Below are 27,295 nucleotides of genomic sequence, written 5' to 3' on the forward strand. Positions count from 1 at the left end.
CTCCAGGCAGGGAACTCCTGGATCAACTGGTGTGGCTATGCCTCTGCCTCTTGAAGCAGCAATAGATGCAGCCTGAGACTGAGGCTGCTGGGGGCCTTGTGGGCTGGTCACCCTCCCATGCCCTTTCCCCCTCCCCAAGTGACACTAATAACAATCATAGTGATAGGAGAGTTGAGGGGCCATGTGTGCTTTAGCCAGATGTCCTGGGTGCAGATCCCATCTCTACCCCTTCCTGGCTCCGTGACCTTGGGCAAATCACATAACCTCTCTGTGACTCATGTTTCTCACCTGCAAAATGATGATAATTATAGCACCTACCTGGTACAGTGGTGTGGGGATTAGTGAGTTCAGTATGGAGTGTCCTAGAACAGTACTTGGCACTGAAGACGTGCCAGCTGTGCTGTGATTGTTGTCATCATCATAGTCATCATTGTTCTTTTCTTCTTGTTATTGTTTATGTTTTGAGTGATTTCATTTAATCCTCTCCAGACCTGTATGAAACAGGTGCTGTTATTCTCTCCCTTTCACTCATAAAGAAACCGAGGCTCAGAGAGGGAAGTTGATTTGCCTGAGATTGCACAGCAAGTGAGCTTTGAGGCTGGGACTCGGAGCCAGGATTGAGCGGGCTCCAGGAGCCTGTGGTGGAGGGGACAAGGACAGGGCTTGTACGTGTGTCACCCCAGGCAGCCCCTTTGCCCACCCTCCCTGATCCTCCATTGGGAGAGCAGGCATAGTTGTCTGTAGCAGCTGTGGAGGCACGTTGGTGGCTTTGCCCAGGACGTCACCACAGTGCTCTTGGCCCTTGTTGGGGGCTCAGCCTGTTGGGAACCAGCAGACTCTAGCAGGCTGGAGCCCAGCCCTCCCCGGCCAGGTGGGCTCCAGGCACGGGTCTTCGGTGCCCTCTGCAGGGTGCCTACTCTACCCCCCCTCCCAGTGACAGGCCTCCGTTTCCCAGGGCTTTATCTCAGCAGTAATGTGGGGTCCCCTCCGTGTCTCATGGTTTCTCCCCAAAGAGCTGTGGCTGCAGATGTGATTGGTCTTCAGCTCCTTGGCCTCAGCCCTGCCCCTGCCCCAATAGCCCTTGACACCCCCTCCCTGTTCTTACTTGGGTGGTCTTTCTGCCAGAACTGCCCGTCCTCCTGCCCCATTTTCTGCAGCTTCTGCGTGGGTGGGGGTGAGGGGCTTGGATTCCGGTCCAGCCCACGCCCTGAGGAGCTGGGTGGTTTATTTCAGTTCAGATCTCTGGTTGCTCTGGGTCCCAGCCACACTCTTGAGGTCACAGAGCTGATGTGACTGAGATAGTGGCTGGGAGGGCTTTGCAAACTCGAAAGGGAGGTGCCAGGGAAGGTCCAGTAAGATGAGACTCTTAAATACGAGAGACGAAAACTCAGCTCAGACTGCTTGAGGCTAAAGACAGGGTTATGGAGTCTTGTAATGAAAGTCGGTGTTAGTCCACTTCAGGTATGGGTGGATCCAGGTGCTCAAATAAAGCCGTTTGGGGGTTCTCGCTCCCTATCTCCGCTTCCTCTCTGCCAACGTCATTCTCAGGCAGGGTTCCCCAGGACGTGGAAAAACGGCTGCCAGCAACGCCAGGCCCCATCACCCTCCCAGGGCAGATAGGGAACTCTTCCCCAGGTGTCTCAGCTACAGTCCTGGGGTTGGCTCTCATTGGCTGGCTGGAGTCACGTGCTCATCCTCAGCTAATACTGAGGCCGGGGGTTGGCTGCATGGATTGGTCAGGGCCGGGTCTTAGGCCCACCCTGCCCGGGGGACTAGATCAGAGGTGGGGGAGTGGAGGCTGGCTAGGCACTGCAGCATGTGCCCCCACCGGCTGTGAGGACCGCGTCGGGGTCCCGAGCGCTGGCATCGCCCTCTCTGCGCCAGCACCTCAGGCTGGGGCTCTGTGGCCGTTTACGCTGATTCCATTTCAACGTGTCCTGATGGCGTGGGGTCCCGGGCCTTCCCCACCCCCCCCCACACACCTGTTTGCAGATGGGGATGCGGAGGCTCTGGGCAGTTTCCTGAGGCCTCACGGCTGGTGGGTGGTGGGCGAGGACTCAGCCCTGGTTCCTGGGATTCTGAGAGCAGGCCCCACCCCACTGGTGGTCACACTCGTCCTGTCCTTCCATCCATCCGTCCATCCATTCATTCAGCAGCCTGTCATTGGACGCCTGCTCTGGGCCTGCCACTGTTCCAGGCCCTGGGGACGCAGCGGTGACCTTGGGCCCAGCCCACTCGTGTTGACTTCCTGGTGGGGGAGACATAATCACACCCACGGAACCACACGTGGGCACACCGATAATCTGGGGATTTCTGCCCTCATTGACCCCGATCCCCCGTCTCTCCTTTCATTTACCGCTCTCTCTGCCCAGCCCCTCGGGCTTTGTTCTTCCTGGACACCCAGGCGCGCTCCTGCCTCAGGGCCTTTGCACTGGCTGCACCCTCCACCTGAGGCTCCTGTTTCCCGCTGGGCTAGCTCTTCATCTTTCAGGTCTTTGCTCAGATGTCCCCTTTCCAGCCCGTTTTGACCCTCTGTTTAATCCTGAGAACCCTGGAACCCCGCTCCTCCTCTTCCCGGCTCTGGTTTTCTCTGCGCTCTTGTTCTCGCAGGACGTGGTTCCTGTTTTATTTGTTCATTCCATGTATTGTGCAGCAGTGCCGGGAGGGCAGGGCTTTTGGTCCCTTTTATTCCCGCTGTGTCCCCGGCACCTGGAACAGAGCCTGGCACACAGTAGGTGCTCACTAAGTGCTTGTTGAACAGATGAAGGATGGCAGAGGGGAGGGGAGACTCTGGTTTGGGGTGTGAGACTGGCCCCAGCCCCAGTGGAGGTGAGGGAAGCCCCTCCGCCTGGGCTGGACCCCAGGGGCTGGAGGGGGGTGGGCGGGGCCCCCTCAGCTGCCTTTGCAAGAGCAGCCAGGACTTCCCGCTCCTGGGGGATCAGTAGGATTGAATTTAACCCTCCTTCCTTCCCCGCTGGTTCCCCCAGAGGCAGCGACAAGGGTCCGGCTCTAAATGCCGCGCCTGCTGGAAAGCGCAGCCTCCTCCCCCGCCGGCTGCTCTGCGTTTGGGGCTCCGGCTCAAATCCGTTCAAATCCGTTCGGGACTCAGGGATGCGGCAGCGGCATGCACTGGGGCGGGGCGGGGGGCGCAGCTGAGCCAGGCTCCTCCTGCCTCCTGGGAGCTGCCGGCCTGGGAGGGGCCGGGCAGGTGCACACAGATGGCGGAGCAGGAGGCAGAGTTGCTGCAGGCCCCGAGGGGCAGGAACGGGGTGGGGGGGGGGTTGGGAAAGGCTTCTTGGAAGCGGTGGGTGGGCCGTTGGCGGAGGAGGGCATTCGAGTGGGGGTCCCAGCCCAGGCAGAGGCGCAGAGGGGCTGGGGGTCTCGTTTGATCTTCAAAGGGCATGTGGGGTGGGAGGTGGAGACCGGGTGGTCCGGAGGATGCTGATGCTCTGAGTTTGGAGGAAACAGACAGCCGCAGCAGCAGTGAGGGATGTGTAAATGAGGGATGGTTCACGTGGCGCTGATGCGGTAGGAGTTCAGGGCAGTGGGCAATTGAGGTGGACTTCCTGGAGGAGATGGGATTTGAGCTTGGTCTGCAAAAATGGGTACTATTGGGAAAGGGTAGGAGGGTATTGCCAGTGGAGAGGGCTGTGGCCCCATCAGAAGCTGGTGAGGGAGGCAGAGCCCCGATTGCTGAGTGACGAGGAGATCGGAGGGTGAGACCCGAGTCTTTCTTGTCTTAGATTTTGGGCATCTTACTGGTGAAGTTTGTAAGCACGGTGGTTGGGACTAAGCAGGGCGAAGTGAACGATGCTCTCAGTGATGACCAGGGTCAGGGAGCATTCTGTAGAGCATCTTGGGGGTCCAGGCACCCCGATGCCCGTTTGCAGGGCTCACCTTCAGACCGGGCCCTGGCAGGTGATGGACCCGGGGTCGGGGGGAGGGCAGGAGCGAGATGCTGGGGTCTCGGGCTTTCTGGGTAGCTGGGTGCTGCCCCCACTCTGCAGACTGGAGGGTGAGGCGAGGAGCTCAGGCCACAGGGGGCAGTTGAGGAGCTAGCGTGGGGGCCCCGTGGAGGGGGCCAGGCCAGGGAGCTGGTCAGGGTGAGGCTCTGGTCCCCCTGCCCAGAGGAGAGCCGTGTATATGTGTGTGTGCGCAGTGCACACATGAGCATATGTGACTATGGGCGGCTGTGCTCATATGTATGTGAATACACGTGTGTACAGGCCAACTCGTATGGGGCACGTATACATCACACGTGTGCGTTCGTGCGTGTACACATGTGGACCTGTCAGTGGCTGTGTGCACATGTGTGTGTGGTCAGCGTGTCCGGGCATGTGATTATTCGTGCATTTATGCATCCATGCACGTGTGTGTGTCATGTTTGAGTGGGCCCATGGATGAATGCATGTGTGAGTACACGTGTATATGAGTCAGGTATGTAGGGCACACCGTGGTTATCTGTGCATTTGTACGCCGTGCGTTCATGGGCACAGCTGCAGCTGTGTGACACGTGTAGGTGCACGTGGGTGGCGGTGTGCGTGTATGCAAATTGGGGTGCGTGGGGCATGCATGTGGTTGTGCGTTTCTGCTTCATGCATGTCTGCACCTGTGCGTGCCTTGTGTAGACGTATGAGACTGCGTGTGTGTACGAGTTGGCCCGTGGGGCACACACACGTATACGTGTGTTTATAGATGTAGGCGTAGCATTTGACACATGGGTCCCTGGGGCTTGTGAGCACCTGTCTGCAAAGGTGACCAAGGTCTTTCACACCCTAGCAGGCCCTGGGCTCTCTGGCCATCAGGAGGCCACGTGGATTCTGGGGTCCCCTGAGAGGGAACCCAGCCGCCCCCCGCCCCTGGGGCAGGCGGAAGCCGTGGGGGGGCTCGGCGGGCTCCCCCCCACATCGGCGAGAGCTCCTGAGTATGTCCTCTGGGGGCCGCAGGGTGACCTTGGGCACCGGGGGTCCTGGGGACCCTGGCGAGGAGTTTGGCTTGGGTTCTCGGGCTGGCGAGAAGCCTGTGCGGGGCCGAGTCTGTGGTCTGTTCCCCGGCCATGCCCCTTTCCAGGGGGTGTCTCCCCTCCCTCTGCAGAGGGACGTTGAGAGAGAAGTGACAACGTGCATGTCCCTTTGCTCCCTGCAGAGCATCCGTGTCAAAGTCCTGGGGGTCTGGTGCCCGGGGGAGATGGGGAGACCGAGGCCCAGCAGGTGCTGTGACATGCTGAGGGGTAGAGTCGAGCCGACTCCCAGACCTTGGCCTGATGGACAGATGTGAGGGAAAGTCCATCTGGGGAGGGGCCCGAGAGCAGGACACCCCCAGCTCCGCCTGGACAAGCAGATTCCCCACCCCCGCCCCTGCACCCTGGACCAGAGAGTGGGGGGTGGGGGAAGGAAGGAAGCCGGGAGCAGGGGAGTGGAGGCCTGAGGTGGAGGAAACGCCCCGAGAGGGGTGTCTGTGGGTGTGTGCGTGTGCGCGCGTGTGTGTGCGCGCGCATGCATCTGTGTGTGAGCAGGTTCAGGGCCCGCAGGGTCCCAGCCTTTGCTTGCCGCTAGAGCTGTGTGCTCCAGGCGGCTGCATGACCCAAGGCTCGGCTCCCCCTGTGTAGATGAGGCTGACGCTAGAACCTTCTGCGGAGGTTCCCGCAGGAATCCAGACACAGGGAGCAGGTAGAGGACCCAGCACAGGGCTCATGCATGTAGGGCCACCTGGTCTGAGCTGTGGCCTTGTCGTTATTGTTAACGGCAATAGTGAGAGCCAGCCCTTACGTAGCCCTACTGTGCGCCAGGTCCTGGGTTTAGAGTCACGAGTGCCGGCCCATTTAGTTCCCGTAGCAGCCGCGTGAGCCCGTCTTACAGGTGAGGAAGCCGAGGTCAGGCCCCAGCCGCGCGGTTAGCAGGGGATTTGACTCAGGCCGGCTGGCGGGCAGCCCTTGCCGCCGGCGCTGCAGCGTCTGTAGGGCTGTTTCCTGACAGGCGTCTTCTGGGTCAGCTGTGGCCGTGCCGTCTTTTGGAAACTGAGTTGCGTCTTAGAAGGCCCAGGGTCACTCAGGGCTTAGCGAGGCGGGGGAGGCCTGTCAGGAGCAGAGGCTCTCGCACCGTCTGTGAGGGAGAGGGCTCTGGGGGTTGCCCGGGCTCCCCGCGGCTCGGGCAGGTCGGGACGAGGCTCCTCCGCACTCTCCTCTCCAGGGCTGCAGGAAGCCCCCCTCCAGGGCCCTGTGTTCCTGAGACAGTGGGGATGTGGTCGAAGATGGAATCCACCATGGTTCCTAGGACGTAGGCATCTGGAGCCCCCACAGGGCCCCCAGGTTCAGATCCAAGACCCAGGCCCAGTGGTGTGACGTGGCAGTTCCCGTGGCCCAGCCACTCCAGCCCTGCCCTCCTGTGTTGGGTGTCATCCCTTCATCTAGATGGGCAGTGCTGCTGATCCCTACAGAGCCTCATGAATGCACACAAACTCCTATTCATCCTTCAAAACCCAGCTATGTGTCTCTCCTGTTACCTTTCCCGATAGAGTGACTCGCCCCGCTGTGTGCCTCCCCAGTACACCACGCGCACCTTTCTCTCCCCGAGTGTGCGAATCTGCCATCACCGCTCTTGACCGGCTGCCCGCTAGACCGGGTTTCCTGCAGGCGGGGGCTGGGCCTCCTTCATTCTGTGTCCTGTCCTGACTGGGTGGTTGGGGTGTTTGGGGAGCTGCCCTGTCCCCTCCCCGCCCCATACCCAGCCCTTCACTTGCCCTGGCTCGGGAATTCTCGCATCTTCGGTACCCCGCGGCAGACACACACCTGCTTCAAGATGCGGCTGGGGCAGGGTGGGCTGCGGTGGCTGTCCGCGTGGGCCCTGCCCCTCTGCACAGAGATGCCGGTCCTGAGCCTAGAGAAGGTCTGGGTGGGACCTGGCCCTTGTCGTCCTCCCTTCATGGAGCCTGGAGATCAGAAGGACTTCTTCCCCACGTCCTCCTTCTGTGCCTGAGTTTCATCATCTGTGAAACGGGCTACATCTTGTATCTGCCTCGCATTGTGTTTACGCACGATTTAAACGTTAATAACGCGGGCCGTGTGCTCAGTGCCCGGCTCAGAGTAGCTGCTCAGTAAGGCGGCAGTCGCAGTGAGCGTTTGCTCCCCGATCTTCCGGCCCCTGCCACACTCCGAGGCTGCTGGTCTCGGGGTTCTGGCTCTCGCGGCGGGGCCGAGAGCATAGCTGTGTTCCTGGGTGGGCTGGGCCCAGGCTCCAGGCCGAGCTAGTTCTAGGAGCCAGCTTGAGCCCACCTACATACACGGGGGCGGGGCGGGGGAGGGGGCTGGCCCCGGCACCCGTGTGACGCCAGGAGCTCGAGCCTGGAGCTCTGTGGTCAGCCATGTTCACCAGGGCTCTGGGCCACCCCTTCCCTGGGTCTGGGTTTGGGGATCCTTGGGGGTGGTTTCCATCTGATGGTGGACTTGTTGTGGGCGGCCTCGCCGAGTCGGGCTGAGTCAGGAGCGCCCGGCCACCTGGGTGGAGGAGGGCCTCGGTCTCCCACGTGCGCCGTGGGCCCCCTGCTGTCCCGTGCACGTGGTGGCCCGGATCCAACAAAGGCTCCTTGAAGCCACCTTCCACAGCTCCCCGTCCCCCCTCCCCCAGCCGGCCCAGGCCGCCCCCCCCCCCCCCATGTCCTCCGAGCAGGCCCTGCTGGTCCGGGCGGGGCTTGGCGGGGTCTGGCCGAGGCGCAGCGTCCACCATCACAGCCCGGAGGTCCAGCCTGTTGAATTCACGGCCACCGAGCCCTCTGCCACATGTTCCTGTTTTCCTAATAAGTCCCGGGTGGTGAGTGGAGGGGGGCGGGGAGGCCGCAGGGCAGCTCAGAAATAGTCACATGGTTGTGAAACACAAGAATCCTAGAAAGGGTATCTGAGCCTCTATGTCGCCCTCCCCCCTCGCTGGCGGCACCAGCTCTGAGGACACTGTCGACACCCAGCCCGCTTCCAAGGCAGAGGAGGGCGTGCTGGGCCTGCCAGTGTCGGCCGGCTGGTAGCAGCTGTGCCCGCAGCCCCCGGGCCCAGGGAGTCGGTCCCGGGGGCTGGGGGGTGGCCCCCGAGAACACGGCGCGTTTGTTAGAATCGAAACTGGGCGGGCTTGCCAGGGCCCGCGGGGTATGGAGGCCCCCGTGTTTGTTTCCCGCCTGGGGAGGGCGTGTGGGGGCCCCGGGGCGCCCCCCACCCCCAGGGCCGGGGACTGGCGTGCTGGGCTGGGCAGCTGCCTGCTGTTCCGGGAGGTCTCTATTTATAATCTCGTGCGTGCGTGCGTGCGTGTGCGTGTGCGTGTGCGTGTGCGTGTGCGTGTGTGTGTGTGTGTGTTCTAATTCCTCCTCTTCTCTGTCACCCTGCAGAAGAAGGCCGAGGCTGCGCACCGGATTCTGGAAGGCCTGGGGCCGCAGGTGGAGCTGGTGAGCAGGGGGACGGGGGGGGGGGGGGGGGGGGGGCTGGGGGGGGCTGCTGGAAAGGTGGGCGGGCGGCAGGGGGGCTGTGGAGGGGAGGGAGGAAGTCGTCTACTGCCTGGAGGAAGCAGGAAATACACCCTCCTGAAAAGAGGGCCGGCAGATAGCGGCGGGTGGGCCGGCTAGGGTGGGGGGGGTGGCCGTGGCACTCCTGCTGCCCTCCGAAGCCTAGCTGGTCCGGCTGCGAGGAGAGTGGCACACTGGAGTCCGGCCTGTCTGGTCCAGCTCAGCAGGGAAACCCATACTTCGGGCCAGATGGTCTGAGTTCACCTCCCAGATCTACCGCTTTGTAGCTGTGTGACCCTGAGCAGGTCTCTCAACCTCTCTGTGCCTCGGTTTCCTCAGCTGTAAAATGGGGATAGTAATGGCACATATCCCGTTGGGTCATAGTGAAGATGAACCCTGTTTTGTAAAGCACTGAACACAGTGTCTGATGGAGAGTAAGTGCTGAGCATTAGCTGCTGTTGTTATTATTATCATTACTGTTGTTGATGTTGTTTTACTGACGGGAAGATGCCATGTCGGCAGCAGAGCCGGAAAGCAGGCCCTGGGCCTCTTCTCTCTCAGGCGCCCGGCACGTGTATGTGTCACCAGAGATGGGATGAGGGGGCATGGAAACTGCCGCTGGTGGCTTTGGAGTCCCAGAGCCTCGGGAGCAGAAGCCTCGGCCCCTGGAGACACGGCCAGAGCTGGGCCGGCCCTGGGTGTCCAGGGGCTGGGCGTGAGGTCTCGTGCACGTGGCGGGAATGGGGTGGGCGTGCGTGTGCCCAGGGGCGGGAAGACAGCCTCCCGCACCGGGAGCCTCTCCGCTCAGCCCCCCGCGAGTGTGCGGAGCGGCCGGGGGGAGGGCTGGGTGCTCCCGTCTGTGAAGTGAGGAAGCGGGCTCTTCAGAGTGACGGGCGAGGCGAGGGGAGGGCTCGCGCGCGTGGCCCTCGCCCGGAGGAAGCTTTCGGCCGTGTGAACACTCGGGAGGGTGAGCTCTCGGCCTGCTCCTCAGCCTGGGGTCTGTCTGCTCCTGCCGCTGGGGACCAGGAGCGGCTGGCCTGTCACTGCCGCCTGTCCCTCAGAGGCAGAGCCCGGGAGGGGGGCTCCTACGGTTCGGGGGCAGAGCCCAGCGCCCCTCCCGGGAGGGGGCAGGCTCCCAGCCCGGGTCTTGCTCCCCCTTGGGCGTCATCTCTGAGATGTCTCTGGTAGCCTTTCTTTTCAGAAGCTCTATTGAGATGTGATTCACGTGCCGTACAATCCACCCATTTAAAGTGTACAATTCAGTGGTTTTAGTATATTTGCAGATGTGAACGGCCACCTCCACAATTTGAGAACATTTCACCATCTCAAAAAGGACTCTGTGCCCTTAACTGTCACGTCCTTACTCCCGCCCCCCACTCCTGCCCATCTAACCAACCGCTAACCTGCTTTCCGTCTCTGTGGCCTGGCCTGGCCTGACGTTTCGTATCGGTGGAGTCCTGCCCTGTGGTCTTCGTGTGTGGCTCCTCTCACTCGGCGTCATGCGGTCGAGGCCCATCCACATTGTAGCAGGTGTCGTGGTTTCCTTCCTTTTTACGGCCAAATAACATTCCATCGTGCGGACGGACCCCGTTTAGTTTATCCCTCTGTGCACTGATGGGCATTACATTGTTTTGCTTTTGGCCGTTCTAGCTAAAGCGGCTACGAACACGAATGGACGCTTGTCTGTGTGGCCCTATGTTTCATTTCTTGTGGGTCTGGGCCCAGGACTGGAGTTGCCCGATCGTGTTAAGTCTGCGTTTAGCCTCTTGCACTGCGAGACTCGATCCCCACGGTGGCTGCACTGTTTTCCATTCCCACCAGGAAGCTGCCGCTTGCCTCAGTTTCCCCTTCTTTCCAGTAGGGGTGGAGGACTAGAGGTGGTACCCAACTGTTTCCAGACCTGGAGGTGCCCCCCTCCCCTTTCCTGACCTGATGAGTCCTGGGGGCCTCCTGAGTGGGGGCGGGATGGAGTCGCTGGGTCTGGAGGCCAGAGAGGCCAGTGAGGGACGCAGGGCCCGCGTCCCTGTGAGCGAGGCGGGGCGTCTGCCGGGCTCAGAAGCCGGTGATTCTTTTCTAGGTCTTCAGGGGTATGGGGTCGTCCCCTGCTTAGGGGTCTCAGAGCGGAGGCTCCCTCAAGGCTGGTGGCACAGGAGGCTGAGGTCTGGAGTGTCTGGTGGCTGCGTGGCTGTCACTGGAGTCCTCTCAGTCAGTAGGCTCTTGGCTTGGTGGCCTTCAGTGGGGCTGGGGAGGGGACTCACGTTGACAGGGACCTACTGTGTCAGGCCTCGTGCAAGTGTCACCGTCCATGTTCTAGATGAGGCTCAGCGAGGGCAGTGTCGGGGTCACCCAGCAAGAGGTGAGGCGGGGAGGTGTGCTGAGCCCGTGGGGTTGCGGCCGGCTCTGCACAGGTCTCGTCGCCACAAGGCTCGAGTGGCCAGAAGTGCACCCACTGCAGGGGCTGCTCCATGCCCCCCAGGAATCAGAGCTCAGGCCGTGGAGGGCCTGGTGCTGCCGACCCCGGGTCTCGGGTCACTGGGCCGCGCCATTGGGAATCCCGGGGTCTCTCCTCTGCAGCTGGGGACACTCGGCCGAGGGAGAGGCCACTCCGCCTCAAGGTAGTGGTGGGCGCTCTGTGACCCCCTGGGAGGGAGGCTGGGGCCCAGGAGACATTTGCGTTGGAAGAGAAGACAGCCTGGCTGCTCTGAGCAGGACTCTGTGTCACCGCCCCATCCCAGTGCCCCGGGGACCCGGCCGGGCCTGGGGGAGGGGACAGTGGGGGTGTGGGTGGCCGCAGCCCCCTCCTCCCCTCCTGCCGCTTCGAGTCAGCGGTTTCCTTCCTGTTCAGAGGTGTCATTTTAAGAACCTGGTGTCACCGGGGGTTGAGGGCCCTGCCGACTTTCATTCCGTCCAGCTCAGTCCGCCTGGGGCGGCTGGAGTCGGGGGAAGGGGACCCCTCGTCTCCCCGAGACCCAGTCCTCCTCAGTCATCATGGCGCCTGTGTCTGCCCAGGCCTTCACGGTCCTGCTCGGCCTCCCGCCTTGTGCCCTCTGCTCTCTGCCTCTGAGGGTTGGGCTGCCCCCCATTTTCAGAGGAGGGAATGGAGGGGGCGACGACAGGCCAGGCCCCTGTAAGGAGGGTGGCCTTCCTGGTCGTACCGCAGCCCTGCTCCTCCGGGTCCCTGGGAGGGGTTTTCCTCCTGAGGCAGGGGTGGTGGGGGGCAGAGGAGAGCTGCGGGTCGGGGGCCGAGGTCGCCTCATGGCTGCCGTGGGGGACTTCCCTCCCGGGACAGAGGAGCCTTGCTGGCCTCGTGCGGCCCCCTGCGGGTGGTGAGGAGGGGTGTTGGGGTCCCCTCGCACCCTCCCCTGAGCTGTGCTCTGGCAGAGGATGTGTCTGGGTCCCTCCCCACCCTGCACGCCTTCCAGATGGATGGCTGCCCGGGGCCCGTCGCCACGGTAACAAACAGCCTCCTGGATGCTCTGGGCCCAGAGTCTTCCTTCCCCCAGGTCTCAGTTTACCCGAGAGAGCCCAGTGAGACCCGTAGTCCTCTGGGTTCTTCCGTCCTTTTACTGAAGGGCAGGACTGAAGGCCCCTCGAGGGGCGGGGGCTCTGTCCCTGTCTTATCCCGCAGGGCAGGCGCCCGCAGGTGACGGTGGTTCCCTTCCCGGTGGGTTTGGCGGGTCAGAGGCTGCCCGGGACCCCGCTGCCCTTCTGGAAGGTGGTCTCCCCTTTCCTGGCCCATCCCGTCTTGTAGAAACAGACCCCCCATCACTTGCTGCGGGGTCTCTGCATGTGGTCCCTCAGCCCCTCCTCAGGCTGTGGAGACGCCGCTGTTCAACACCTTTAAAACCAAACCAAACCAAGGCAGAGCAGCCGCCACATCTGCCATTTCCTGGGCCGTGGTTCTGGCTCCTGTTTGCTCTGCGCCTGTTTTCCAGACAGGAAGGCCGAGGCCGGAGTGTCTGGCATGTGTCCGAGGTCACACAGCCCGTGAGGGAGGCGCCGTCGTTTACATCAGGCCATCTGTTCCTGGAAACGGAACCGTTTGGCCATGCCCACGTGGGCAAGATGAAGGTCCTGATGCAGAGCCCCCCAGGGTTAGACGCCGGCGTGTGACGCCTGGAAGATCGCGCGGGCGTCTCGTGGGGCTCCTTGCTGTTCCAAGATGAGGGCTCTCAGCCTTTTGCAGTAATCTTACCCCTCTCAGTTGGGAAGTTCTGCAGTGAGTCTGACTGTGGGCTCTCTGGTTGCCCTCCTGTTGAAAGCTCCAGAGCCACGCAGCTTGGAAGGGCAGCCTGACTGGTGTGGGGAGAGGTGGCCTGTGCCAGCCCCGGGTGACATTTCCATCCCCGGGAGTCGCTGAGCTTAGAGCCTGGAATTGCCTGAGCCCAGTGGTGAAATGCCACGCGGGAATCTGGGGGACACCAGAGAGAGGTGACGTTGTCATCAGCCAAGCCTGCCCGCAGCACCCACCCATAGGCCCCCGACTGCCCAGGGCAGCAGAGGTGCCTCCTCGAGGACCCCAGCCTGTCCACGGAGGGCAGGAGGCCGCTCCCTGCCCGGGCATCTTGGGGCCTGTGGCCGTGCTGCTCTGGGTAGTCCCATCGGCTGGAGTCATGAGATGTCTGTGGGTGTCAGGAGGGGTGTCCAACTCCGTCCCTGGGGAGGAGTTCCGGGGGAGCCTGACGTGCCCCCCTCACCCTGGGCCCTGCCCCGAGGCTCCGGGACTGCACGTCTTGTCCTGCACTGCCCGGCTTGACCCCTCACACTCTGTGCCTGGTTCCTCTACCGCCGTCATCCGTGGCTGCCCCAGGAGGCCCCTGCTGCGTGCGTGGGCGTGGGGGCAGGGAGAGAGGACGACGCAGAGAGGGACACACAGAGACACAGAGGGACACACAGAGACACAGAGGGACACGCAGAGACACAGAGGGACACACAGACACACAGAGGGGCACGCAGGGAGGGGCACAGGCAGAGAGGAGCTAACCCCTCCCTCCAGGGCCGGGCTTCTGAGACGGGATTCTAGTTCCAGCTTACCTCTTACCGGCTGTGGGTGAGTGTTGCAACCTCTCAGGGACTCGGTTTTCTCGTCTGTAGAGTGGGGATGACAGTTGTATCAGCTGCTGCCCAGTAACAAACCAGCCCCGCATCTGGGGGCGTGAGGCCACAACCATTTACTCTTTCCCACAAGTGAGGCAGTCAGCTGAGCCTTCTGGTGACCTGGGCTCGGCTCTCTCACAGGCGTGGCCAGCTGGGCAGTCGGCCGGTGGCTCTGGCCGGCCCTGGCTGGGGTGGTGCTGCTGCCCCTCACGTCGTCTCTCCGCCTCCGGCAGGCCGGGCCGCGCCGGGCCGCTTCTCTGCAGGGGCAGGAGAACCAGAGGGGAGCGGAAATGCAGACACGCTTCCAGGCCTCTGCTTCCGTTAAGTTTGCGACTGTTCCCTTGGCCACAGCAAGGCCGGGTGGACGCAGGGAGGCGGGAAGCGTTGGTGCGGTTGATACGGTCGCTGCCCCGATGGCGAGAATGACGCTCTCGGGCGTTTCTGGCCCCAGGCGCTGGGCTGAGAGTTTTGCACACATTGTCTCAGTGACCCTCGTGACAGCCCTGTGGGTTGAACCCCATTTACGGAAGAGAACCTGGGGCGCAGGTGGCTTCAGTAAGTCACCCAGGGACACAGGCAGAACCGGCAGGACCACGACGTGAGCCCAGGCCGTGCCCCTCGCCCCGACCCCGGTGCGGCCAGCAGGAGACATGCGGTGCTAGCTCGGTCCCGCGCCCTCGCGGCCTGCAGCAGCCGCCGCCTTTGCCGTGGGAGCTGCTCCCGCACGCGGCCCGGTCCGCCCACCCCTCCCGGCCGTGGGCCCGTGGGGTCAGCGTGGGCAGAGCTGCAGGACCCCGTCCCTCTCCTGGCGGAGCACGGCGCCTGGCCGGCTCTGGGCGTCTGTGGGGGCCGGGGCCATGGGCGCACACGTGTGCCAGCCGCCTTGTCACCCCCTCCCCACTACTGCTGGCCTGTTCCTCTTTTTCATCCCCTGCCCGTCGGTGGGTGACGCGACACGTCACGGGGCGGGGTGCTGAGAGGTGCCTTGGTGTTCCCTGGTGGCGACCACTGCTGACCGCAGCCCCCAGGGGCGCGTGGCTCGGCCTTGCAGGGTGGCCGCGACGGCCTCGGCGGGGGTCGTGGTGCCCACAGCTGTGCCCGGAGAGTTACAGCCTGTTCTCGGCCGGGTCCCCACGTTCCGTGTCCTGCCCGCTGGCCGCTGGTTCTCACGCTGGCGCACGGCTCCCGGTGCCGGGCCGGGGGCGCCGGGGCCGAGGTGGCCCTGGGCGGGAGCTCTGGCCGCTGGGCCCTGCACTGGGGCAGTGGCAGCCCGGGCCTGGCCCTGACGTCCGTCCCTCTGTCTCCCCCGCAGCCCTTGTACAACCAGCCCTCCGACACCAGGCAGTATCATGAGAACATCAAAATGTGAGTACTCGCGGGCAGCGCGCAGGCGCACGGGGTGGGCTGCGGGTTCCTGGTGCTGGAGGAGGGCACAGGGGCAGTTTGGGCAGTGGTTCTGGGCCAGGGAGGGCCTAGGATGGGAGCAGGGCCGGCCCGGGGTGGGGAGGGGCCGAGGGAGCCGCCCCATGAAGCTTCGGGAAACCGACCTTGGCCTGGGGAGGACGCTGAAGACGCTGCGTGCACAGGCCGGGAGGGGCGGGGTGGGGGCCGCAAATCCTCTGCCGGGCGGAGAGTGGGCTCAAGGGGGTGGGGTGGGGGCCCAGGGCAAGCACGGGCCTGTGGTTTGGGCTCTGCTGTAGCGTATTTGGGAGTGTCCTGCAGCCTGCACAGGGGTCCGTCTGTGGCATGGCCCAGGGTGGAGCAGCTGGAGTGTTAATCCGGACCTGGAAGCTTTGGAGGTGGCCAGTAGGATGTATCCCATCGATGGGGCCTTTTCCCAGATGGATGCTGGGAGAGAAGAAAATGTCAGTTAGGAGCCACATGCAGTTAGTGTGGGCCGAGCTGCCCTGACAGGGGCACTAGGACTGTGCTGGGGCTGGTGGCTTTGTGTCTTCAAGCTGGGAGCACGGCATTGAGATGGGGCTGCTGGAAGGGTTGGCTTTTTCTTGGGATGCATTAATGGGAGCATATCCTCCTTGGCTGAGGAGGGGATATTACCTCATGCTGTGATCCAGGAACCAAAAAGGTAAAGGGGACTGCAGACCCTCTCCCTTGGGGACCCTGTGGCCATGAACACTCCAGGGGCATTAGGTTGGAGGTGGACTCTTTGGGATCACGGTTTTTGAACTGTTCAAGGTTCGTCATTGTGAGAGGGTGCAGGTGTTTTGTGTGACCTCAGAGGGCGGTGCTTAGCTGGTCCAGTGAGCCGTCCAGCCGGGCCTGACTGAGCTTGGCTGGGGTGGAATTGCAGGCTGCATGTGCAGTAGTGAGCTCCCCATCCCTGGAGGTGTGCAGACCTCCCCCTGGTTTTCAAGTATCCGCTGGTGCTGAACTAGTGGACCGGGAGGTCCCTTCTGTTGTTCCTGGTCTTGAGTGCCAGCTCTGGTGACCAACACGGCCACTCCCTGCAGCTCCCAGTGACCCATGGAGCAGCCTGGAAGATCTCTTGTTGCCGGCGAGGTCCTTGGCCCAGGTGGGCTCAGGTGCAGCTGCCGAGGATGCTGAGTCGCTCTTGGCCTGTGGCTGGCAGGGGCGGCAGAGTGTCCCCCGCTGGGGCTCTGGTCCAGCTGGCGTCTCTGTCCTGTGTGGCCTGTGCTTTGTCTGGCCTCGCGGGTGTTCTCTGCTCAGGGACCAGATCCGTCCTCACTCAGCTCCGTTTGTCTTCCCGTCGGGCTACCGCAGTCCTGTCTGAGCCTCCCGGGACCTGCCTCACCCTGGGGCCACTGTGGGCGGTGGGGTCCCGGATGGAGGGTGGGCAAGGGCGAGGGGGCTTTCAGGGCTTGTCACAGTGGGTTGGGGGAGAGTGTGTTCGTGTCTGAGCAGCGCTGCTGGGAGCATTCACTCAGTCATTCATTCGTTCACTCATTCATTCACTTACTCATTCATTTATTCAGCACACATGTGTTGAACCCCTGCTGTGTGCCAGGCCCAGCTCTAGGACCTGGGGATTCAGCTGTGAACAAACAGAGACCCAGACCTGCATCAAGTTATGTCTCACAGTGGAGACAGAAATAAGTGAGTTAAACACGAAAATGTCAGCTAATAGGAAATCCATTGGTCACATGGCTGTCTTAAGCTCTTTATGCTGTGATAGACCTAGTTGTATTTTCCCCTTTGACATATACTTTTTTTTTTTTCTCTCTGGTGAGGAACATCAGCCCTGAGCTGACATCTGCGCCAGTGTTCCTCCAGTTTGTATCTGGGTCGCTGTCGCAGCATGGCTGAGGAGTGGTGTAGGTCCGCGCCCAGGATCCGAGCCAGTGAACCTGGGCCATTGAAGTGGAGCGCGCAGGACTTTAACCACTCGGCCACAGGGCCGGCTCCCTGACATAACAATTTTTGGTAGCAATATTATTATACTGAAAATTTTATATACATTTCATCACTAAAAATGAGTAATATTTTAAGCTGAATAAGGTGGATGATTTCAGGTTATAAAAACAGCCATAGAATGCAAATAAAAAAGGAAAAAGGTGTCCACTCAAATAACGTTAGCAGATAGGACACTGCTGCGTCTCTGTTTAAGCAGAGTAAGACTGGAAGCTTATTGAGCCGATGCCCTATTCTTCGGTCCCCTGGTCTTCATCCTGAAGCACATTTTGGCTGAGTGGGTAACCAGCCGCCTAGTGAAGTTTGTTCCAAATCTGAATCACAGATGAACATGTTCAAGTTTAAAACATAGAGAGGGATTATTTTAGGGTTTCTTACATAATAAGTGATCCACTTTATGTTAGAAAAATATATCGGTAAGTAAATTATTTGAACTGATTTGTTCTTAGAATTTTAATTTTGTTTCTTAGTTATCCACGAAAATCATGACCACGTCTGTGGTTTTTTTTTTTTTTTTTTTTTTTTTTTTGCTGAGGAAGATCAGCCCTGAGTTAATATCCGTGCCCATCTTCCTCCACTTCATGTGGGACGCCGCCACAGCATGGCCTGACAAGCCGTGCGTCAGTGCGCGCCTGGGATCCGAACCCGGGCCGCCAGCAGCAGAGCACGCGCACTTAACCGCTACGCCACGGGGCCGGGCCCCACTTCTGTATTTTTAACGTCAGTGTGGTCGTCATTAAATCGGCGCAGCCGTTCACTTTAGAAATGCTGTGACGACGGTAAACGGGGTGATGGGAGAGAAAGTGAGGTGCCTTTAGCCCAGGGGATCAGGGCAGGACCTGACAGCTGAGGGGACCTTGGGGGCTGAGCGGCAGATGGCCGTGTGGACCTCCCGGACAGGTGGAACAGGCAGTGCAAAGGCCCTGAGGCTGCACTGAGCTGGTGGGATCACAGAGAAGGCCAGCGTGGCCCGAGGGGGTAGGCGAGGGAGAGGAGGGTGCCAGGCAGACCACCCAGGGCAGGCAGGAGGTTGGGTTTTATTATTTACGTAGAAGGGAGGCCCAAGGTGAGGTTGGTGCCGGGAGCTGATGTCATGGGGCTTTTGTTTTGAAAGCTCACTCTGGTGGCTGCAGGGACGAAGGGCTGGCTGGGGTCGGGAGGCCTCAGTGGAGGTCACTGCAGCTGTCCAGGAAGCAGGGGGGATGCAGGGGGCCCCTGGCCCTGTGGGAGCCGCTGGGGGTGGGGTGTGGAGGGTCAGGGGCGGAAGGTCCCCGGGCACCCAGGTTGGGGCCTGGGCATCTGTGGGGACGGCAACACTGCTCCCTGAGGTGGGAGCTGGAGAGCCATGAGCATTGGGCCCTGGTGCCTCAGTTTCCCCCTCTGTGAGATGGGGATATAATAGTTCCTGTGTCCTGGGGTTCCTGAGGGTCAGTGAGTTCCTGTCCCTAGGTGCCGAGCTCAGTGTCGGGCACGTGGGAACGTCCTTCGACTTTTTTTCTTCTTTTCACTTTGTCTGCAGAGACCAAAAGTTATTCCTCATTCATTCATTCATTCACCAAATGTTTATCGAGCAGCCGCTGTGTGCCAGGCAGTGTTCTGGGCCCCGGGGAGACGGCGGTGACGAGGGCTCACATTCCGGCGGTGTAGACGGACAATAAATAAATACGTCTGTGGTGAAGTGACAGCTGGATAACGACAGCAAGACGGATCAGGCCGGGCGGGGGGCTGTCCTGCTCCTCAGGGTGCAGAGCGCCACCAGGCTCCCCTGCCCCCGACCCCTGCCGGGCCTCCCGTCTTCCTCCCCCGGCGCTGTGACTGCCGCCGGGTGCGGGCTGTGTCCCCCCGAGGACCGGGCCTGTCACGTTAATTCTCCGTGTCTGCGCCGGCCGCGAGGTTACAGTTAATTTCACGCTTGACTTTCCGCCATGTTGGCAATGTCGCCGCCTCAGAGTCACCTCTCCCCACCTCCCTGCCCTCCCTCTGCCACCTGCCGCATCGGGAGGGGTGGGCGGTGCCCCTGCCTCGAGGGGCACTTGCTGCGGGCTCTTGGCCCCCGGCCCCGGGGGGGTCCGCAGACCCTCGGGCTCGGGGCAGCAGGAGCAGGGCTGTGCAGGCGGCAAGGGGACTCCGGCACGTAGGGTGCTGTTAACGGGTCTCTGCGGTCTTGCTCTGGAGGTTCAGAGACATTAAGTAACTTCGCCGGGGTCACACAGCCACACTCGAGGCCAGCCGATCTGCACGCCCGCCCTGTTTCCCCTCCTGGGTCTTCAGTCTCTGCTCCTCGCCAGCCTGTGAGCGGGGGCGACTCACATCGCTTTGCTTGTCAGGAGGTGGTGTCCTGGGAGCGTCTGTTTTGCCTGGGAAAAGTGCTTGGTGCCCGGAAGCGGGCTTCAGACCTTCCGTCACCCCGATCTGACAGGCTCTTCCCAGGGCATTCAGGGCCCTGCATGGACGGCCTCCTTCTGATCCTCCCAGCAGTCGGGGTCCGGCTGTCCTGAACACCCCTCCTTACCCCCTCAAGTTCCCTATCATCCTCTACTCCCCTGGGCCCCCGCGCTCTTCTCGTTTACCTCTGCCCACCTCATTCCTCTGCTTCTCCCAAGGCTCAGCTCAAACCTCCCTTCCTCCAGGAAGCCTCCCCTGATTGCCCCAAGCTTTCCTTTTCCAGAACCCCAGGGACCTCAGGGCCCGTCCCACCCGGGCCTGGCCAGACTCTCCTACGACCACAGAATTTCCACCTCCTTGTTGCTCCTCTACAGTCCAGTCGGACAACGCAGCCGTGGTCTCCTTACAGCTTGTGCCTTTCCAAACCCTGACTTCTCCCCGAGACTGTAGAGATCTCTCAGACCCCGTAAATGCCTCCACTGGCGAACTCATCAAGTTGCTGGTTTGTCAGCCCTTCCAGAGCCCTCCTAGAGACTGGGTTCCTTATTTTTTGGGACAGATCTCAGCAGAAAAGATTTGTCTGCGGTAAGCTATTTGCATCTCCGATACCAAAACATTTCTTGGGACAAAATAAACACTCAAAAAATGTTTGCTGGAAGAATGTTGGGCAAGTGGACGCCCCAAGTCGGATGTCTAGGGGATCGAAACCCAGATGCATGCTTCTGGGGGCGGGAAGGTGTGGGGCAGTAGGGAGTGGTGGGGACTGTGGCGAATGGTGAGCCCATTGCCCTTGTAAAGGGGCAGTCCGGCCTCAGTTCCCAGTCTGTGGCCATGAGGGAATGTGGCCAGATCGCCTGATTTTCAGGAGAAGCTTTAAGTTCAGCTTTTTATGCAACAGCTTCTGGTTTTCAATGCTGGCACCAAGTTCAGATTTTTTAGAAAGCACGGCAGTCCACACACCACACGCTCGCAGGCTGGCCCCGGGGGCTGGATGGCGCCCGCTCGCAACCTGCGGCCCGACACCTGTCCTCCTTGGCGGGAGCGGGTGCCTCTGGGGCCAGGCCCCGTGCTTACGTGGAAGCCAGCCCCGGTTCGCTGTTGGCTGAAGGCGTTCTCCGTGGTGGGAGCTCCGCGGGCGGCTGGCAGAGGACCACCGCCCAGAGGCTGAGAGACGCAGCAGCTCCTTCCCGGTTCTGGGGGCCGGGAGCCAGGAAGCTGCGGCTCGGCGCAGCCTCTGTCTCTCGTGGCTCCGGGGAGGCTCCCTCCCGCCGCCTCCAGCTCCCGGTGTCGCGAGCTCCCTGGGTGTTCCTCGGCCTGTGGACACTTCACCCCCATCCTCTGTCTTTGCTTGGCTTCTCGCCATGTCTTTTCATGTCCTCTTCCTCGGCGTGTCTGTCCCCGTGTCTAGATTTCACTTTTAGAGGGACCCCAGTCATGTAGAGTCACGCTAATGACCTTATTCTAGTTTGACGATCTCTGTCAAAGCCTGATTTCCAACAAGGTCACATCCTGAGGAACGGAGGTTAGGACGCCATCCTCTGTTTTGGTGGGAAGGACACATTTCAGCCTGTGACAGACACCAAGCCCCCGTAGGCTCTGGAGTGTGTTCTGTTTGGTCCTCACCGTGGCATTTCAACATAGAGCACGGCCCTCTTTTTTTCTTTAACTATTTATTTTAAAATAGCTAGATGTACAGAAGAGTTGCGAAGAATTTCTGTGTACCCGTCACCCAGCGTCCCCTAATGGGGACCTCGTCTGGCAGCTGGTGAGCTCGTCAGACTGAGAAAGTCGCCGTGGTTTAGTCACACTCTCCGCTAAACCACAGACGGTCTTTGGATCTTCTCCATTTTTCCACTCACGTCCGTTCTCTGGTCCCAGGTCTGATCCAGGTTCCCAGGTTGCTGTTCATCCTCGTGTCCCTTGGTCTCCGGTCTGTGACAGTTTCTCTGTCTTTCCTTGTTTTTCCTGACCCTGACACTTGAGAAGAGTACTGGTCAGGGATTCTGTAGAACGTCCCTTAATTTGGTTTTATCTGATGTGACCTCATGAGGAGACCAGTGTTGTGGATTTGGGGGAAGCGTCCCACAGAGGTGAGCGAGACGCCTTTCCTGTCCCATCCATCAGGGGTACCTGACACTGACTGGGGGTGTCCGCCTGGCTCCCTGACGAGCGTAGTGGTGCTGTGTTTCTCCTCCCTCGGGCTGCTCTCCTCCTCGTCTGTGCTCTGCACTGTAGAAGCAAGTCGCCCATCCAGCCTGCTGCCAAGGGGAGGGGAGTTCAGCTCCCCCTCCTGGAGGAGGGACATCAGAGAGTTTGTGGATGCAAGTTAACACTGCCACGATGAGTAGTAAATATCTAGGGGAAGGTGCTGCGAGGCTACGCAAATTTCCTGTTTCTCCTCCAAGTTTTGCCTGTTAATTTTAGCCTCGTCTGTGGATCTTTGCCTGTAGCAATCAGAACTGTGGTGCTCTGATGGGCTTCCCTTCTTTCCCTCATCCCTCCGCGTTTACGCGTTAGAATTCCATAAGGAGGCTTCGACCCTTCTCCGCACTTATTTATTTATTCAGTCGTTTATTTATATCACTGTGGATTCACAGGTGTTTATTTTATTCTTTCGGTTTTAATCTACTCTTATTTATTTTGCCGTTCACATCACTCCCCTTTCGTAATCGGAAATTCTTGCGGGTTAGGTTCTGTGTCTTTCTGATCTTTTTTGTTCTTTTTGGCACCTCTTTTCTTAAAGATGTTCTGGGCTCCTCTGTGTGCTTCCCGCCCCAGCTCTGCATCAGCCCTTCCTCCAGGGAGAAACCAAGACCTCGGTGCTCCCGGGCCCGTCGCTCTGGGCTCTCTTTGCTTCTTGGCCTTCTCAGCTGTCTGTCTCTTGTTAAGTCCAAACCCTTGCCTGTGTCCAACCCCCCAGGCCCTGGACAGCGGGCTGCCGTCCCTGCTCATGTCCTCTCCCCCTGCGCTCTGTCCCTCCCCAGTGCTCTCCAGCCACGTGGGCCTTCTGTCCGTTCTAAAGATACTCCAAGTTTGTTCCTGCCTCAGGGCCTTTGCAAACCTGCAGTGCCCTCTGCCTGGAGTGCCCTTCCCTCTGGATCTTTCCACAACTGGTGCTTCTGGTGATGTAGATCTTGGCCCAACGCCGTCTCCGAGAGACTTTTCTGCACCACTGAGTCTAAAATAGCTGTGCTTTCCCCTCCCACCCACTTGCTGCCCCCCACCCTATTGAAGTTCCTGAGTCCAGGATTGTGTTGGTTGTCTCGTTTATTGTCAGGGTGAGCCCTCTAAGCGTTGCCTCCGTGAGGGAGGGGTCCTTGCCTGTCTTGCTGACAGCTGTGTCCCCTGCGCCTGGAACAGTGCCTGGCACTCAGTCAACATTTGTTGACTGACTGAGGAGATGAAAACATGATGCTATTGCTCCCATTTTTCGGATGGGGAAACTGAGGCTGCAAGACTTTCTGAGATTTGCTCCAAGACCCCTGTGGTGGAGCAAAGGGCTCTGGTCTCAGCCGGTGTGACTGAGGGCCCCCCCAGTGTTCACCTGCCTGTGTGGGGGCGGCTCATGTCAGTATTAAGGCCTTGAGGTGGGGAGGCCCCAGCTGGGTATGAGGCCAGAGTGACCCCAGGAGCCAAGGGCCACCCACTGCGGGCTCCCCAGAAGTGGGCGTGGCACTTCCTTTTCGGGCGGTGGGGAGGTTGTGGGCTGTGGACAGGGCTCTGAGCCTGAGCGGCGTCCCCGGGGCTTCCAGGAGGGAGAGGCCACGCTCTCGCTGCGGCCTTTCCCTCCTGACTAAGAGGGAATGTGAGCTCGTGAGCGTTTCTGGACTCGAGACCAGGTGGTGAGGACGTCAACCGCCTGCAGGAAACCAGTGTGGGGCCAGGGGGTCAGGGCGGTGTGGCAGGCCTGGGGGACCTCGTCCTGCCTGGGACAGAGGCCTGGTGGCCGTAGCTGAGAGTGCTGGCCTTCTGAGGCGGCGGTGTCTGTCTGCTGGGCGTGGGGACAGAGAGTGGCCCTCCACGGGGTCCCGTGTCGGGTAACTCCAGGCCCTTAGGCCCCGTGAAGCATGTGTTGGGGGAGCTTCATTCATCCATCAGGGCCTGGGGGTCCCCCCTTTGGCCTTTTCCTGAGGTTGGGGTCCTGGGTGGCCCACGATGCCTCCTGGAGGCTGGGTGGCTCGTGGCTTCCCGTCAGCGGTTCGTGAGCTCTGGGTGGCTTTGGATATGGCTGAGAACATAAGGATTTCCGGGAGCCCCTCCCCAGAAAAGCTGGCGCCGCTGCCCACCCGGCCCGGGCCAGCACGATTGGGGTCGCACTGGGCTCCCGAGGCCTGTCTGTGACCCCACAGGCCCCAGGACCAGCCGCAGCCCTCTGCTCGGTGTGGGGGTGGTTGGGGGCTGAGGGACGGGGCCCTAGATCTTTGGGCGGCTGTGGGGACGTCCTCTCCCGCCTCTGGGTCCTCCCTCCCTCCCCTCCCTCTGGGTCTCTGTTGCCCTGTCTTCGGATCTTGTCTTTCTCGGCCTTTCTGCCTGTCTCCCTCTCCCTCTCTCTCTTTCTCTCTCCCAGTCTCCCTCTGGGTCTCTGTCCCTCTCTCGATCTCATCTCATCCGTCTCTCTCTCTCTCTGTCTCTGTGTCTCTCTCTAGGTCTCCGTCTCTCTTTCCGAGTCTCACTCCCACTCCCGCCCTCTCATTTCTGGTCTTAGTGTCTCTCTCTGTCTGCCCCTCGTCTCCATCTCTCTCTGTCTCCCTTTCTCTCAACCGGCCCCCCGGGGGATTCCCGAGGGTCCCTGCCTCGCACCAGCCCGTCGCTGCCCTGTCGTTGTCCCCAGGGCGGAGGGGCCCTGAGGCCGGAGCGCGGCGCTGGGTTGGAGCCGGCCTCTGTGGGGCTGCAGGTCTCGGGCCTCGGTCTCCCCGGCCTGCGCCCCTGGTGTCAGGCCGTGGATGTCTGTGTGGCCCGTGTTCCGTGGCAGGTGTGGCTGACGGGCAGAGGGGAGCCTGGGGTGGGGGCAGCTCCCGGGAGGGCAGGAGGCCCCAGTGCGCTCTCCCCGGTGGGATCCCCTTTCCTGCAGAGCGCTCGGCCGGAGCGTGGCCGGGCCCGCGCGTGGGGCAGAGGGGCGCCCTGGGCCGTGCTCTCTGGGGCTGCGGGGGTCGCGTAGCTCCCCGGGTGCCGCTGCCGGGGCGCACGTGGGGCTCCGTCTGCGAGGACAGCCCCGCGTGGCTGACCGCCGTCTGCTGTCCCCGCCCGCGTAGAAACCAGGCCATGCGGAAGAAGCTGATCCTGTACTTCAAGCGGAGGAACCACGCTCGGAAGCAATGGGTGAGTCGCCGCCCCCGCCGCGCCCCCGCCGCGCCCCCCGGCCCGGGCCACTGCCGGCCGCCCGATGGCCCTCGGGCCCACGGCGGCCTCGTGGCTGCGTGTCCGGGCTTTGCAGAGGAGCCCGGGGCGGCGAGAGCCGGGAGGAGTCGGCAGCGGCGCCGGGAGCCGGGGCTGGGGCGCACGGCCGGGAGGCGCGGGTGTGGACGGGCCGGATCCTGCCGCCGTCCAGGAAGGGGGGAGCCGAAGGGGGGCCCGGGAGTTTGGTTCCTCGGCACGTGCCCCACGGGGGGCTTTCCAGGCAGAAGGAGAGAAGTTTGTTGGAAGAGGTGGGGGATCGGGGTGGGCCGTGTGCGGGGTGGGGGTGACGGCAGGGGGCGCCCTGAGAAATGAGGCTGTCCCGGCCCGCTGTGCCCACATCCGGGCTCAGTAAAATGAGGGTGCAGAGAAGCATCGAGGCCCCCGTGCTTGCACCAGCCCTCAGCGGCTACGGCAGAACAGCACATGGAGCCGAGTCCTGCACCCCGCTGCACACTCTGGCGTCTCAGCGGGGAAGCGGGCCCAAGGCAGGGAGACCGCGAGTGACGGACCACCTGTAGTTGTGGTTTAGGGTGGCCGTTTATATCGCTGATTCAGTGGGGGAGGTTGGGGCCCAGGGATCGAGGGGGAGTTACCCTTTCGTGTTCTTTCAGCTGTGAGGGGAAGAGGAGCTGGCTCAGATGGGCTTAAACGGTAAAGGAATGTGTGTAGCTGAAAAAGTCCATTGGGTGGAGTTCAGGAATGGTTCGATCAGGTTTTAGCTTCATGTCTATGCAGTTTTCCCCAACTCTGTATGTTAGTACATACAGACTGGTTTCCCTGTGGGACCTGAGCTCCTGCAGCAGGATTGAGTGTTCTAGAGCCAGAGGGAGAGCAGCCTTTTCTCAGACCATCTCACGAAAGCTCTGATTGGACCACTTGAGGGTGTGGGTCCCTCTAAACCAGTTTCTGAACCCGCCCTGCTCTGGCCCCAGGCCTTGGCCGGGCCCTCATAGAGAGGAGACACTTCCAGCCGAGATGCTGGGCTATTAGGAAGCTGCGTAGGCAGCACTCTGGACCCCAGGGCTCATGGGGTGAGAAGCAGTGGGCTTCCCAGCCTTTCCTTTCAAAGCTTCCTCAGACCCCAGGTTGACTGGGTGGATGGGGTTCATGAAACTGGATGGAGTTATTCATGGAATTAGGAAACATTTACTGAGGACCTGCTGCGGGCCTGGCATGGCCTGTTGAGGCAGGAGACACAGCAAAAAGTGCTGTGTGGAGGCGTGGGGATGGCCCGCATGTCCCTGGGGTGGTGACCTCCATATTGAGGTGGAATGACAAGAAAGTACCAGCCATGTGAGGATCTGAAAGTCAGAGTATCAGGCAGAGGGCACGGCACGTGCAAAGGCCCTGAGGCAGGAACCAGCCTGGGTAATGGGACAGAAGGCATCAGGCAAGTCTGAATGCAGCGCATGGAGGGGATCGTGGGAGGCGGATCACGGAGAGACGTCTGCCCTCAAGCTAGGACGGAACGTGTAGATTTTATTCTAAAAACAGTGGGATACTTAGTGTACTCTTAACAATTGTATTCTTAATGAAGAATACAAAGTCTTTATTATAAGAATTTTTAGTCATTCGGGAAATTTGACAGGCAGGCAGGAAATGTGACAGAAGAGAACAGTGAACACCAATACTCCCTCCATCTAGAGTCGGTCGTGTTAACGTTTCTGTATCCGTGTGTGTGTGTGAGACGCGGTACGAGTATGTGTGCGTGTGGGTGTGTGTGTGACACAGCACGAGTGTTTCTGTGGTTGGACTGTTAGGAAGCAATCAGACGCGTGCGCCCCTCACCCTAACGCTCCCGCGTCCGTCTCCTGGGAGGAAAGCAGTTCTCGCGTTGTCACACCTGAAAATGCACAGCTGTCCCCACCACCTTCCAGCCGAGGCCACACTCACGGCCCCCCGGGTCCCGCATGGGGGTGGGGTTCATGGGGGCTGGAGGAAGAAGATCTGATTTACATCTTTAAGGACCCCTGTGGCTGCTGGGGTGGCGTTGGGGTGGGCGGAAGTTCTCCAGAAATTTCTCTCAGCTCCTTGGGGGTCTCTTGCGGGGGTGGAAGGAGAGTGGGCTTACTTAAAGACAGAGGAACGGGAGACTTCTAAGAAATTCTGGGTGGCTTTGTGGCCAAGCTGAGCCCATCTTGAGAGAGGCCCCTGTGAAAACGAATTCGGAAACCACAGGAGCTGCGGCCACCCGGGGGGTCTGGAGTGCCCTCGTTCCTGTTCTTATGTAATGAACCAGAGCCCCCGGGTGGTCTCCAGCAGGGCCTGGGCAGGGGCCCAGGTGGGCCCAGACCTCAGATCCACTGTCCCCGTCCCCCTGGGCCCCCCGCCGTGAGTCAGCCCCCCTCAGGCGGGGAGGGGACCCCACTCCTTAGGGGCTCCTGGGACCGCAGGTCAGCTGCCTCCTGCTCCACGCTTCTGCCCAGAGAGCAGAGGCCCTTGCCCCGCGGGAGTCTGCGCCAACACGACCCCCCAGGCTGGCTGTCCTTCCCCAGGGGCTGAGCTGGCCCCTTGCGAGGCCGGGTTGTGGGGCGGGGTGTGAGGC

At 61.1% G+C, this 27,295-nt stretch overlaps 1 protein-coding gene across 1 annotated transcript in view; it reads left to right on the forward strand.

Annotated features, from left to right (window-relative positions):
* NCOR2 (nuclear receptor corepressor 2) overlaps positions 1-27,295 on the forward strand; it is a 215,602-nt gene that overhangs the window by 89,283 nt on the left and 99,024 nt on the right. The window contains 3 exon segments of the mRNA XM_058531253.1: positions 8,368-8,424; positions 14,891-14,943; positions 24,606-24,672. Coding sequence (XP_058387236.1) covers positions 8,368-8,424; positions 14,891-14,943; positions 24,606-24,672 — 177 coding nt within the window.

Source organism: Diceros bicornis, chromosome 35, assembly GCF_020826845.1.
Source record: "Diceros bicornis minor isolate mBicDic1 chromosome 35, mDicBic1.mat.cur, whole genome shotgun sequence".
NCBI lineage: Eukaryota > Metazoa > Chordata > Mammalia > Perissodactyla > Rhinocerotidae > Diceros > Diceros bicornis.